Here is a 15154-nt window from a genome sequence, read left to right on the forward strand (position 1 = left end):
CTGGCAGAACCACCATCCCCCCTGGGGGGGGAATCGCAGCTCTTGCAGCTTACCTCCCCCTGCGCACGGCTCTGACAGAACAGAGGTGACTTACCGTAGCACTGCAGCAGCTCCTCTCAGATCGGCGGTGACCTCCACTCCAGCACGAATATCCTCTGCTGCTCTTCCTAAGCGCCAGGCATCCAATAGGGTTGCCCAGTGCTTTGGCCAATCAGGAAGCAGGTCTGACGCCCTGCCTCCTGATTGGCGGGGAGGAAGGTTAGTGTGTAAATATCGAAAATTAATTTGTCACGAAATTGGTTGGGATCAGGGCGCACTCTCTGCACCCTGAGCCCACCCTATTTTGAAGCCTATTAGAGCCTCTGGCTCAAATCAGGTGCTTCAAAAAGTACCACCCCTTCCCACCCCCGCCATAGGAATCCATGTGTCCGGTGCGCTGAAAGGGGTCAGGCACATGGATGGGGGGCGGCGCCTGTGAGCCCACAGTGCATGGGCCGCCACTGCCTGGGAGTATTCCAGTCAGGCTTCATAAGATTTGTAAATTGCCTTTAGCAAGGGTATTATTCATCTTTAGTTAAAGCTGCACAGTTTGTTTTCATCTACAAACAACCCTTACACGCATAGGCAGGTTTTTTGTAGGTGAACTATCCTTTTAACCCCTTGGCGCAGGCTGCTGCCGGCCTTTTAGGGGTTTGCTATGCCTGGAGGTGGGGCAGGGCTTATGGCCACATGACCGCCGTGACAGCCAATCACATGATCGTAACTTTCCTCTTGGCGCAGCACTGTTGGTGCTAATGCATGCAAATATGCGACCGATCGGCGCCAAGAGACTGCGTATTTGCGTGTGCTCAGTGCCTAGAGGTTAAAGATTTTAAAGGATTCAACGCACAGCTTTATGCAAATATAAATGTAGAATCAGTGGCTTACAAAACAGTAGCTAACATCCATCAAGTAGAGAAGGAGTTAGTGCCAGTTCACACCACATTCAGTCCAGTGCGTTTTTTTTATGCATCAAAAACCCATGGAAAGTAGGTTATATGGTTTTCAATGGCATAGTTCACACCAGTGCAGTCAGTTCCAGAAAAAAAAAAAAAGTAGAACATACTGTGTTTTTCCTGCACTGGAACGCTGTAAAATGCATTAAAAAATGCACCAGAATGCACTGGTACACATCAAAAATGCACCGGATCCCAGTAGTAAAAAAAAAAAGGAAGAAAAAAAAGCATTTGGAATGCATGCAGAAACGCATCAGAAATGCACCAAAACCACGTTAAAAAACGTACATGCAAAAATGCCTCAGGAACGGATCTGGAGTGCCAGCCCTTACAAAAGGCAGAGCAATACGTATGAGCGAGTTTGACTGCTGGTGCCACCTGTCAAACTCTGCAGCCCGGGTTAATAATGCTGTGGCATGTGTACAGCCCTGTTAAGCATGTTAGCATTCAGGTGGGTGGCTAAGAGATGGTAAAACTACAGCTCAACCGTCTGCGTTTATCACCCTTCCTGTTACATTCTGCATTAACTAGAATATAATAAAAAATTAAAAAAGAGCTAACAAAGAGAGTGTGAATGCCTTACAACGGCCAGAGCAGGTTTGCAGACTCAGGATCACCAGACATCTAAGTAATAGAGTCTCTGCAAGATATAATAAACTATCAGGTTGTTTAAATCTCAAGCATGTAGTAAAAATCTAAATAAATCTAAAATAAAAATAATAGTAGTAAATAGTAGTAAAAAAAAGAATCTAGTTTCCCTTCCAAAAGAAGTGTCCTGGATTTGCATTGGAGTTATAATATATAAACAGTTCAGATGCAAATTCTGCTTAACTGCTTTATTCTAATCAACCCAATCCCGATAAAAATAAAATCCTAATATTAAACAAAATAAATATTTCACTCAACAAAAAAATAGAACAAAGCCGTCCTTTCCATCTGAGCGAGACAAATAATCCATACCAATACAACCCTGAGTGTTTTGTTCTTTGTTGACAGACAGCAGGCTAGCGGGGACGTTAAGGGAATGTGCAGACTGGTGTGCGAGGCTCATTCATTTTCCTTAACGCTCTTTGCATTTAGAGATTTCCAAGTAGCAGAGGGCAGGTCTTTAACAAGATAAAGTGGTGGGATTCTGGTACGTCACGATGGCAAATAAGCTGCAGCCCAATAAGCGGAGAGCTGGAGATCCATCTATCTAAGAGCTGTGCGTGCCTGCATTCGATATAAGTGTGCTGTAAGCGAGGACCAGCAAAAGAAACAGATGCTGCACTGAGCGCTGGGGACATCTGTTGCTATCGTGATTGACAGCGTAGTCATCCCTTGTTCAGTTATGAAGATCGATACCAGAGCGAGCCTGCACAGTTCTGACGCTTCTTTTTCTATGTCTGGAACAACCACTTAATTATCCCATGCCTTTTTCATGCTTTTCATTAGTGGACAGAGCTGGTCAGACATGGTTTCCCATCTCCTGTGGCTAATTTTGCTGGGCTTTTCCAGCATGCCGATGCCATCCGAAAGTTTAAACTTCAACAACAGCCTAAAGGCGTCTATCCAGCTTGCCAACAGCTCCTTGTTCAGTTGGAATAACTACAGCCTGGACGATTGGCGGAACTTTATAGAGACTAGGCGTTATGGGACGGAATCCCAGAACCCCATGGTGAAAGCCCTTTTAATCGTGGCGTATTCTTTCATCATTGTCTTTTCACTTTTCGGGAATGTCCTGGTGTGTCACGTGGTCATCAAAAACAAAAGGATGCATTCGGCAACCAGTTTGTTCATCGTCAACCTAGCCGTGGCAGATATTTTGATTACACTATTGAACACGCCGTTTACGCTGGTAAGGACATGTTGCGTTTGTACGCTTAGAGCAGCCTTTCTCAACCAGGGTTCCTCCAGAGGCAAGGAGCATTTTATAAAATAACCACTGACACTAATGATCTTTTGTAGCTATCTGTAAGGGAGATCCTTCCCAATGATGACCACCAATGTAAGTAGAATCTTTCCCACTGGCCACAAATGTAAGGTGCGTTCTTTCCACTGAGCATCACACTAATATACCGTGAGCTGTATATATAGTAATTATTAGCAGGGGTTCCCTGAGACCAGAAAGTTATTTTAGGGTTAAAAAGGCTGAACCTTTCTCAGCCAGAGTTCCGTGGAAGGCATGGGTTCCCCCTGAGGTTCCCATAGCTCCCAACTGTCCCTAATTTCAAGGGACTTTCCATTGATTTGGAGCAATGTCCCTCTGTCCCTCAATCCTCCTCATTTGTCCCTCATTGTGATCTGATCTCTATACTTGTATATAAAATGCACTTTTTATCTATGAAAAAAGTGTTTCCAGTGCTAAACCTTTCATTTGATTTCTAAATTGCTGCATTTGTAAATTGCATAAGCCAATATAAAAGAATAGTAGTGGTTAAAAAAAGCACTTGTGGGTTTAACCAATCTTTTTTTTTTTGTACAATTCTCCTTTAAGGGGGTGTGACAAGGGGTGTGTCCTATGCCTGCATATTTTTGCTGATAGGTGTCCCTCATTCCCATTTCAAAAAGTTGGGAGGTATGTGTCCCCTGAGTAAGGAGCAATTGATAGATAACCACTGACACCAATGACCTTTTAGCTAGCAGTAAAGGGGATCACAAGCATTGTTTCCACTGACCATTATACTGGTTGCCATGAGCTGTTGATATAGTCATTATCAGGGCTGGACTGGGACAAAAATTTGGCCCTGGACTTCATCCAGACCAGCCCACTTTAATTTAGCAAACAAGCACAAGAACAGTATATAAACTATACGCAATTGGGAAAAAAAAAAAAGTAATATAACATAAGGAGTCTTCACTAACCTCTTATTATTTCACTTATTCTCCTCTGTATATTTTCTCATCCTTCTCACATCACTGCATAAAGTTGAGGGTGAGCCACGCAGCCATTACTTGGCAGGCTGTCACTGATACCAGCCCACTGAGCCATCGGCCCACCGGGAAACTCCCTGTAGTCCCGATGGCCAGTGCATGCCTGGTCATTATTAGCAGAGGTTCAGTTATTTTAAGGGTTTCTCCATGTTAAAAAGGTTGAAAAGGCTGGCAGAGATGGTTATTCCACCCAGATCTGAAATATCAGATGTTGGTGGATTGTGGTGGGCTGGGACAACCCACGGTTTCTTGCATATCTTGTGAGCTTCAGTGCCCCCCACACTCACATGTAGTCTAATTCCTCCTGCTGTATTTTCTGTGATGAAATATCAAGGAAAAATGCAACAGGCAGTGTGAGACACATAAAGGAACTTAATAACTAAGCTAAGCTGGAGACTGAGATGTGGAAATCTCAAGATAATGTACACTCGGACATCATCTGGATCCACCTGTAACTGAAATAATCATTTAAAAGAACGTGTATGTTTAAAACATAAAACATGCTCTGTATCAAAGCCAGCAGTTACAAAAAATGTATGAATATTTTATAATACTAGCACACCTAGTATAAGTTCATTTTTTGATCTAAAAATAGGTGTATTATTTTGTATGCTATTTTCAGCTATTTCAAGCTATAAGAGGGCAAAAAATTAACCTGCCAAACACACAGCACAATACAGCAGAAGGTACTGTGGATTGATGGACAGTTTCTGTGTCATCAGAAAATGTTCTTCTGTGCATTAAAGTGGAGGGCCACCCTGAAAAAAAAAAAATATAAAAAATTACAAAAAAATCTAAATGAAAAAAATTTTTTTTTTTTTACTTACCAGAAATGCCTGTTGCTAGGCACATAACCCTAATCTTCCTCTTCCTCCTCCGCGGAGATCTTCTTTCTTCTCTCCTCCGTGCGGCGTCTTCTGGGTAATGGGTCGCGCTGTGTTCTGGGAACTGTGTGTCCCAGAACACAGCGTGCCCCATTCACAAAGCGCTGCGTGACTCACGCATGCGCAGTAGGAAACGGGCAGTGAAGCCGTAAGGCTCCACTGCCTGTTTCTCTTACAAGGAATGGGGACGGGTCGGCCTCGGGCGGCCGACATCGCGGGCGCCCTGGACGGGTAAGTGGGCTGATTAAGTCAGCAGCTGCAGTGTTTGCAGCTGCTGACTTTTTTTTTTTTTTTTTTTAAACGGCCCTCCGCTTTAAGGGACCCTCTGGTTTTGCATGGTGCAATTGTGACTTGTGGCAACACCAAGTCCCTGCTCCACCATCCTACTATCCAATGAGAGCACATTGATTGCCAATAACAATGCTCCAATTGGAAAGCTGGATGAAAGTATGTTTTTTTTCCCCCCAAGTCAGAGCTTAAGTAGAGACTGTAGTTACATAACAAGCCCAAGATTATGGATTCCTCCAGTGTACAGAAGAGTATATAGTTAAAGTGCAGATAAATGCAAAGGCTGGTAAATTTGCTTGAGAATTTTCCCCTTTACAAGGTCAACTGCTGTTAATATACAGTAAAACCTTGGAGTGCGAGCATAATTCGTTCCGGAAACATGCTTGTAATCCAAAGCATTTGTATAGCAAAGCGAATTTCTCCATAAGAAATAATGGAAACTCAAATGATTTGTTCAACAACTATTTATTCATAGGTCTTTCAGTTTAAAGTCCATATAAAACGATCAAAGCAATGTGATAGGTTGTGTACCCATAAAATGTCCATCCACAAATGAATAAATAAATAAAGTCGCGCTATGGAAAAAACAAATCTCCTAAGTGATAGAAATATGTGAAATAAATTTAAAATAAAAATTGGAGGAAGGAAAGAAAATATACTGGGTTAGAGCTGCCTGTGCCTGAAACCCTCACTTCCTTATTGGGGAGGAGAGGGAAATGAAAATGTGAAATAAAAAGGTTATGGCGCTAAACCCTATTAGTGATGAGGTGAGTTAACTTATCAAATCCTAGTGTTTGATTTTTTATATAAAAAGAGAAAGAAAAAGAAAAAAGAAAAAAGAAAAAAGAAAAAAATCAAACACTAGGATTTGATAAGTTAACTCACCTCATCACTAATAGGGTTTAGCGCCATAACCTTTTTATTTCACATCCACAAATGGAAGCCTCCACAAGAGGATTAGAAGCAAAATCCAGCAGGAGCTACAGAGTATAAAAGAGAAGAGAGGCGCCTCTAAGTGCAGCAATATGGTTACAATTAATGAAGGTACAACATTTAGCAACTCACATGGTTGATGATTAAAACAGGCACATCTAAGTATACAGGCATCTGGGGTAAAGCTGTCCACATAGATCCTCCTCCTCACCGCTGGCTCTCACCGCTGTTAATCTGCAATCGTGACCGGGAAGACTACCCTGCAGTAGAGCGATCTGAAAGCGAGGCTTGAAGAGCTTGTGGAGCGCAGCGTGGAAGGGATGACGTCACTAGGGAAAAAAAATCATGTCACCCCCTCCACCAACTATAGCCTCCCTCAGTACAGACCCCCCTCCACTAACTACAGACCCCCCTCCCTGAGTATAAACCTCCCTCTTCAGTACAGACCCCTCGATCAGTACAGACACCTCCACCTCGGTGCAGACCCCCCATCAGTACAGACACCCCCACCTCAGTACAGACACCCCCACCTCGAGACACCCAGACCTCAGTGCAGATCCCCCCTCTATCAGTACAGACACCCCCACCTCAGTGTAGACCCCCCTCTATCAGTACAGGCACCCCCACCTCAGTGCAGACCCCCCCAGCATTACAGACACCCCCCTCAGTGCAGACCTCCCTCAGTGCAGACCCCCCCAGCAGTACAGACCCGCTCAGTTACAGACACCCCCAGCAGTACAGACACCCCCAGCAGTACAGACACCCCCCAGTACAGACATCCCTAGCAGTACAGACACCCCCAGCAGTACAGACACCCCCAGCAGTGCAGACCCCCCTCAGTACAGACACCCACTGCATGCAGACAGACCCCCCAGTGCAGACACCACCCCAGTGCAGACCTCCTAGTACAGACATCCTCGCTCAGTGCAGACCCCCCAGCAGTAGACCCCCCCCCCATCAGTATAGACACCCCCTTACAGACCTCAGTCAGAACAGCAGATATACACACACACAGCGGTGTGTGTCCCTCAAGCTCAGGCTCCTCCTCTGTGGATGTAAACAGAGAGGCAGATTCGTTCCGCTCCGCTGAGGGACACAGCCTCGGCGCGAGACACAGGGCAGCGGGCGGTGTTAGCAGTGCCGCTACCCACGGGTGTCACCCCTCTGGCGGGTGTCACCCGGGTGTGACCCGCACCCCCCCTCACCCACCTAGCAACGCCACTGGATGACGTCAATGGCGGTGTGGAGGATGGTTTATGTGGACAGCTTTACCCCGGACGCCTGCATACTTAGATATGCCTGTTTTAATCATCAACCATGTGAGTTTCTAAATGTTGTTCCTTCATTAAATGTAACCATATTGCCACACTTAGAGGCTCCTCTCCTCTCTTTTAAACTCTGTTGTGACATGACACTACTTGTATATCAAGACATCGTTTGTATAATTAATGAGAAAATTTTGCTTGTCTTGCAAAAGGCTCGCAAACCAAGTTACTCAAACCAAGGTTTTACTGTATTTTAAAATGAACCTGCAAAAAATGTGTAAAAGATAAAAAAAAAATGTATACATTCCTCACCCAGAGATGCGTGAGATCACTTTCCTTCTGCGGAAATTCCTGGGAGCGCAGAGTGGAAAAACCACCCAAAAGAAAATCCAGTCCATTGCAAGAGCGCTTTCTCATGAGCTTTGGTTGCCCTGTAATCATCAGGATCTAGCTGGGAGGATTGTGATGTCATTCTCACCTAGGCACTATGAGCAAAAGACGGAGGTAGGGTAAGCCATACATTTTTTATTTACATTTTACCCTCTACTAACAATAAGTGATTTGTGAAGGGGAGGGGGCCTAGGCAGTGTCGGTGGACCTTGCATTTTGATGCAAATTCTGTTTTAAAAGCTGAACCCCAGCCAAACGTCTACATACACACTTATCAGAAAAACATAACTGTATTATTTATATATATATATATATATATATATATATATATATATATATATATATATAGAAAGAATGCTACTAATCACGTCTGAATGTGCCAAAACACAGATAAACCTGCTTTAAAAGCAGGTAGATCTAAGGGTCTCCAAACTTTTTATAATGCCAGTTTACTGTCCTTCAAACTTAAGGGGGTCCAAATTGTGTCCAGTAGGGGTAGAAAATGTCCTGGCCCAGCATCAGAGAGAATAAACACTGCCTCGGGGTTGGTGGTCAGTTACATAGCTCAGCAGGAGGAGGAATGGTGCCCCATCATTGGCCTCATGGGAGGAATAGTGCCCCATTATTATTATACAGGATTTATAAAGCGGCAACAGGTTACACAGTGCTTTTCCAAATAAAAAGGAGACAGTACAGTTACAATACAAAAGGGTTAAGAGGGCCCTACTCATAAGAGCTTACAATCTAATAGGGTGGGGCAAGTGCTACAGAAGGTTGTAACTGTGAGGGATGAGCTGATGGAAGTGATCAAAAAATGAGTTGGAGGTATGATAGGCTTCCATTAAGAGATGAGTTTTCAGGGATCGCCTAAAGGCAGCCAGAGTAAAAGATAGCTGGACAGACTGAGGTAGAGAGTTCCAGAGGATGGGAGAGGCTCTGAAGAAGTCCTGGAAACGAGCATGGGAGGAGGAGACAAGGGATCTTGAGAGCAGGAGGCCTTAAGAGGAGCAGAGAGGACTGTTTGGGTGATATTTGGAGACAACAGTGGCAATGTGGCTCAGGGCAGAATTGTAAATGGCTTTGTATGTTGAAGTTAGTATTTTGAATATAATTTGCTGGGCGATCGGAAGCCAGTGGAGGGATTGGCAGAGAGGGTTAGCAGACACTAGGCAGTTGGGAAGGTAGATGAGTCTGGCAGCAGCATTCGTGATAAACTAAAGAGGGAATAACCTATGGAGAGGTAGGCTTATGAGAAGGGAGTTACAATAGTCACTGCGAGAGATAACAAGGGAGTGAAAGAGTAGCTTGGTGGTTTCATTAGTTAAAAAGGGGTGAATTTTAGAGATGTTATGGAGGTGAAGTCTACAAGCTTTTGACAACGATTGTATTTTTATTATAATTATACAGGATTTATATAACGCCAACAGTTTGCCCAGCGCTTACAACATGAGGGCAGACAGTACACTTACTGAGGCTGAAAAGACAGGTCAGAGTCCAGGTGTACACCTAGTACTCTGGCGCGAGGGGAGGGATTGGTGGTTGCATTATAAACTTTATGAGAAAAATGATTAGTTAAAAATCTTTTATTCAGACAACAAATTAATTCAATTGTACAGTACATTTTAAATATAAATTGTGGTTGGCGACACAAACATCATAAGCCATTACCAATGGCAAACAATGCACCAAGGAAAACATGGTTTGTCAATTACATTGTGAAGTTACTATCCACATGAAAATCCCAATGCATTTCGACCCATTTCATTTCTGGTCTTCTTCAGGGGGATTTTTAATTCTAGGAAATATATATCAGAAAATTCAAATTTTAAACAACTTTCTTAACATTTTGCAGTATACATGTCTCCCTCCAGGAGATTCCACAGTCCATAGGGCTTGCAAAGAGCCACATGAACCTTGAGAGGAAGGTATAGGGCGAGGTACCTGCAGTATGGTATTGAGGAATCTCAATAAGTAATCAGCAAGTATACGGTGCTACTGTGCGACCTTAGACTGGTCGATACTCAATCAAGTGTTAGAATTATAGGGACTGATATTAATCATTTATATATTTTTTAGTATGTTGATGTGTTTGATTGATTTTTAGATTAAATTTGTATTGCCATTCATATAATGAAATAAAAAATGATGATGTTGCCTGATGAGTATGAAAGTGACTGTGCAATGTAATGAGGTAGTGTGTATAAGGTTGAATGGGTAATAAAAACGAATGTGGTAATGGCATTAAAATGATATGTGAAAAACCAAAAATGCTAGTGAGTGCAAGAGTGTATGCAAAACGCATAGTGGTAAACGTTGATTGTCTATACCAATAAGAGGAGTTCCATGTTGGGTGAACAGGAATGAGATATGAAATGCCAGACAAAAGAAGATGTATGGCACTAATAACAAGTGTTCAAAGTGTTAGGAGTGAGACCATGTCTATATTGAGTTAAAATATGTTGGTTCATTTATAAAGAGCCTGAATAGTGAGGAATATGAATAAATGAGTTGGTCAGTGTGATACAAATATCAGCCGGTCTGATGAATCCAAAAGTTGCACTTACTAAATGCTACGATCCTTCCTGGGTGTGTAAACGGCATTCCAGAGGTCACCTCAGGATCCTCTGGAAGCTGCAAGTTTAAATAGTATAGTCATCCCCTCCCCAAACTCCCCCCATTACCATAGTCACTGCGGCCATGATTGTGGCAGCCACGTGGCCCCCTCAGCGTTCCGGAAGGCAAAGCCCCGGCATGCGCCATCGACGTAATTATGTGACGTTGCGACATCACGCGCATGCGCGTAATTGTGCCCCATCATTAGTGTCAGTGGCAGGAAGAAAATGTGGTCTAGGAGCCATAAAATGTGTTTATACTTTTCAGACAACTTCTCCTGCATTTAGAAAAGGTAAACTCAGGAGTGTCAGTATGCATAAAGCCCGACTGTAAGTTCTTCTGCACACTGGCCATGTATCCCTGGTGCATGAGATTCCAGTGTTTTTGTGTGGGTGGAGGACACAGGTGAACTGACCTCCACCCTGTAAAATTCTATGAGAGGCTGAAAGTTGCTGCTGCTGGACGATGCACCAAGTCGTACTGCCGTTTAGGGCAATATGAGCCCAGGGACAAAAGCTCGGAAAACAGGCTTCTTGCATTCCAGGCGTTCAACCCTAAGCCCAGGTTCACACTGATTTTAGCCAAACTCGCATGATTTCACTCCCGCATGTTGGTCCTGATTTCAGCTGCGATTTCAGAGACATCTGTGCGGGATTCTGCACAGATGTCAATAGAAATCACACCCTGAAATCGCAAAAAGTAGTACAGAAACTACTTTTTGAAATCAGTACGGTGCCGCAAATGCTGCGTCACACTGATTAGGACGGTGCCATTGCCGAAAATTGCTGCCGATCTGACATGCGATTTCACATGTCAAATCACACGAATGTGAACCAGGGCTCAACGTTGGTAGCACTTGGTGCATTGTCTAGCCGCAGCACCTTTCACCCTCTCAGAGTTTTAAAGGCTGCCAGCAGCAGTTCTGGACAGTGCCCCTGTGCCTTCCACAGGTACCTAAACTCCAGAGCCTTATTCAGTGAGGTTAAACACCCAGTCTTTTCACACTGCTCTCTAAATACATTGGCAGCCAGGGGAGGTTATGGCATAAATACAATGTGGGAAAGACACATATACAAATAACTTTTTTGTATGAATTATGTTAAATTTATCTGACTTCGCTATTTTGCTGTTTTAAAGCCCCACTGGGGAAAATTCTTCCATAAAAGGCATAAATAAAAATATAAATTAAGGCTTAGCAATTGACTTTTTAGTTAATGTGTATATTTGCATATCCATACCAGTGCTTTTAGTTCTGTTTACACTGCTAAGCTTAGGTAAAACATGGGGTGTGTTTCAAAGATCTGATGGAGCAGAATGTCACATGCTTGTAAAATCCAGGGATTAAAATGTTGGCGGGGTGCTGGACAGTAGCGTGAACAATAATTTGCAGGCATGCAGTGAGGGATGCTTTCTATAAAACAAGTCAACCCAACAGAGGTCACTTCAGTAGTGATGCAAAAAAGACAGCTGGTGCCAAATTTATTAGAACCTGTTGATTTTTATTTGCCAAGTGAGAACCACAGGAGTTGCCTGATGTGGGTTTTAACAAAGCTATGGACTAATACAAGGCTGTCTTTACCCCGTGACAAAAGAGGCAGCTGCCCCAGACCCAGTCATTGTTGTGGGACCCAATGCAGCTTCCCCTTGAGTCTGGAAATAGTTGATAAGTGGATTCGAGAGGGCCAAAGAAAATGTCTGTCCAGGGTCCAATCAATATTAAAGATGGACCTTGACTAATGTAAGAGGAGGTGTGCCAATGGTATTGGCAGCTCTGAAGGAGGGGGTGCGACCCTTCAAATGCTTCAGTGGTATATGCACAACTATGCAAGAGGGGTTTGTGGAATAAAAGCTGCATGTTGTTCTCAGCGATATGTTTGAGATATTCCCGGATTGACTAATCCTTTCCCCTATGTGTGAATTTAAAGTGGTTGTAAACCCTTACAAACCACTTTGACCTACAGGTAAGCCTAGATTAAGGCTTACCTGTAGGTCCAAGAACTATCTCCTAAACCGTATAGGTTATTTACCTGAAGACAGCCACCTCTGTGATCGCGGCGATGTGCCGCGAGTGTCGGCTCCCGTGCGCATGCGCGGAAGTGATGTCATCGCTGCTCCGGCGAATCACAGCGCCCGAGCAGCGAGACCCACCAAGAAGATGGACGCTCGGAACTACAGGGGACAGCGGTGACTTCGCTGGCTCCTGTGTAAGGTAAGTGACACATAATGGACTACTATGCGATGCATAGTAGTCCATTATGCTTTACCTTTGCAGGGAATCAAAGAGGAAGTAAACCCATTAGGGTTTACTTCCTCTTTAAAGAAGTCTCACTTCAATTCTTATGAATGTGTTCTGTTTCCCAGGAAGCAAAGCACTTGTAGTACTTCCACCTTCCTTCATGCTGTCTAAAGATCACTGTGGGGTAGGACAGGGCGCTCAATTTTTCCAGCACAGCCATCCGATAACACAGCTGGAAGGAGACAGCTGCTTTGACAGATGACACTTTTCTCCATCTCCAGGCACTTGCTTGCTTGGAACATTTTTAGCCAACAAGCCCCCCCCTCCTCCTGCGTTCCTAATGAGAAGCTTGTCTCTGGCACGTGCTAGGAGACGGAGAAAAGTGCCATTTGTCAAATCAGAGCCTTTTTGTTAGCTGTGTTAGACGGTCGTGGAGGGAGAGGTGTCCTGTCTAACCTCACAGCTAGACTTAGCATATAGCAAATTACTACAAATGACTACATGGGGAACAGAACACATTGGAGTTGATTTACTAAAACTGGAGAGTGCGCAATCTGCTGCAGTTGTGCATAGAAGCCAATCAGCTTCTAGGCTTTTTGTCAAAGCTTAATCGAACAAGCTGAAATTAGAAGCTGATTGGTTTCTATGCAGAGCTGCACAAGATTTACCGCGCTCCAGTTTCAGTAAATCAACCCCATTGAATGGATGTGAGACTTCTTTAAGGCGTATCATTTTTTTTCATATAGATTTTTACACTTTTACTAACTAAATTTACAGCCATCTTTACAATTCCAGTGTGTTTTGGGTGTTTTTTGTATTTTGTAGTAGATTGGCCCAATCAAGTCCAGGAACAGCAAGGTCTAAAGCAGCAGTCGCCAACCAGTGGTCCATGGTTGACGACAAACTTTTGATGGTCAACAGAGGTCCTGCCGCAAATTAACATTGTGGCTGATGTATACCGACCGATGTTGTTTTCAGTGTTGTTCTCAATGCATGATGACCGTCAATACTGTCAGCGCGCATTGATACCCGATGCCTCATCAGCCTGAAACCAGAATAAATTCAGGTAGCAGCTGCATACTCATTTCAAAGTCACACACCACCATTGATGTGCTTCAGCAACGTATTTCTTTTGTTTATGGCAGAACCAATACTGTATGGATGTATAAACATGGCTTTTGGCACTCCTGCTATGCAGCACCGGGGCATGTAATTAATAGAGTTGATATATTTTCTTGTATTTCTATATTTATTGAACACATTTATATAGCACTGACCTATTTACATCAGTCTGTCCCCCAGAGAAGCTCACAATTTATTGTCTCTACCACAATCATGCACATTCTAGGACTCATTTTAAGAGGAAGCCCATTAATTAGATCAGTGATTCTCAACCAGGGTTCCTCCAGAGGTTGCTAGGAGTTCCTTCAGCATTGAGCAATTTCTGCCTCTCAGATAAGTTCCCACTGATACCGTTGATCTTTTTAGCTATCTGTAAGGAGGTAATTCTTCCCAATGACCACAAGTGTTCAGGACCATTCTTCCCACTGACCATCACACTAATGTATCATGAGTTGTAGATTTTTAATTTTTAGCAGGGGTTCCTCGAGACCGGAGAACTATTTCAAGGGTTCCTCTGTGTTGAAAAGGTTTAGAAAGGCTGAATTAGTTGATTTTATGGTGGGGGAGAAACCAAAACCACGGCACTCAAAGGAAACTCATGTAAATAATGCCACGTACACACGATTGGAATTTCTACCAACAAAAGACCGATGTGAGCTTTTCACCGGAAAATGCGACCGTGTGTATGCTCCATCGGAAATTAAGCTGGCCCAATTCCCGCCAGCAAAAATTTGATAGCATGTTCTCAATTTTCCAGATGAAAAAACTTTCTATCGGAAATTCCGATCGTGTGTATGCAATTCCGATGCGCAAAAACACACGCATACTCAGATATAACTACGAGATGGAAGCTATTGGCTACTAGGTATTGAACTTCCTTTTTCTAGTCCCGTCATACGTGTTGTACGTCACCGCATTCTTGGCGGTCGGAATTTGGTGTGACCGTGTGTAGGCAAGACAGTTTGAGCGGGATTCCGTCGAAATTCCTACAGGAAAACCATCAGAGCTTTTTCCGACGAGAATTCCGAACGTGTGTACGTGGCATAAGGAGAATTTTTTTTAAACTCCATGCCTAAATTGCATTTAGTGGGCTTCAATGCCTGGGACCACAGTGCAATGAGGTAAGTGCTTCAAGGCACACTTTGGGATCAAGAAGTTACGTTCATTACTCACTGTGCCCCCAATAAATTACAACACATTTTTTACCCCTCTCTTAAAGGTGATCTCACAACACAGAAAGGGCGTAGTCTTTTTAATGGGGTACTCAAATATGACTTTTTTTTATATCAATAGATTTTTATTGAAATTTCGTCAGGTTACATATTATGCAGATATATAAATGAGAGCGCATTAGACTGTATGCATAATGACATATTACTCAAACATTGCTCAAACATGAGCTGATAAAAGGTGTGTCTATATAGTGTATGTGAATTCCAGTTTAAAATAAGTAATATGACGAGAACAGGTAGTAAAACATTGTCATATCAGGATGGATAACTAATACCCTGGGAG

At 43.4% G+C, this 15154-nt stretch overlaps 1 protein-coding gene across 1 annotated transcript in view; it reads left to right on the forward strand.

Annotated features, from left to right (window-relative positions):
* The first annotated feature begins 2033 nt into the window (after positions 1–2033).
* Positions 2034–15154, forward strand: part of GPR83 (G protein-coupled receptor 83) — a 107930-nt gene continuing 94809 nt past the window's right edge. The window contains exon 1 of the mRNA XM_077484968.1: positions 2034–2832. Coding sequence (XP_077341094.1) covers positions 2416–2832 — 417 coding nt within the window. The 5' untranslated portion in view covers positions 2034–2415. The remainder of the gene's footprint in view (positions 2833–15154) is intronic.

This window comes from Lithobates pipiens, unplaced genomic scaffold (genome assembly GCF_037356315.1).
Source record: "Lithobates pipiens isolate NorthernLeopardFrog02 unplaced genomic scaffold, aLitPip1_a1.2 Scaffold_17, whole genome shotgun sequence".
Classification (NCBI taxonomy): Eukaryota; Metazoa; Chordata; class Amphibia; order Anura; family Ranidae; genus Lithobates; species Lithobates pipiens.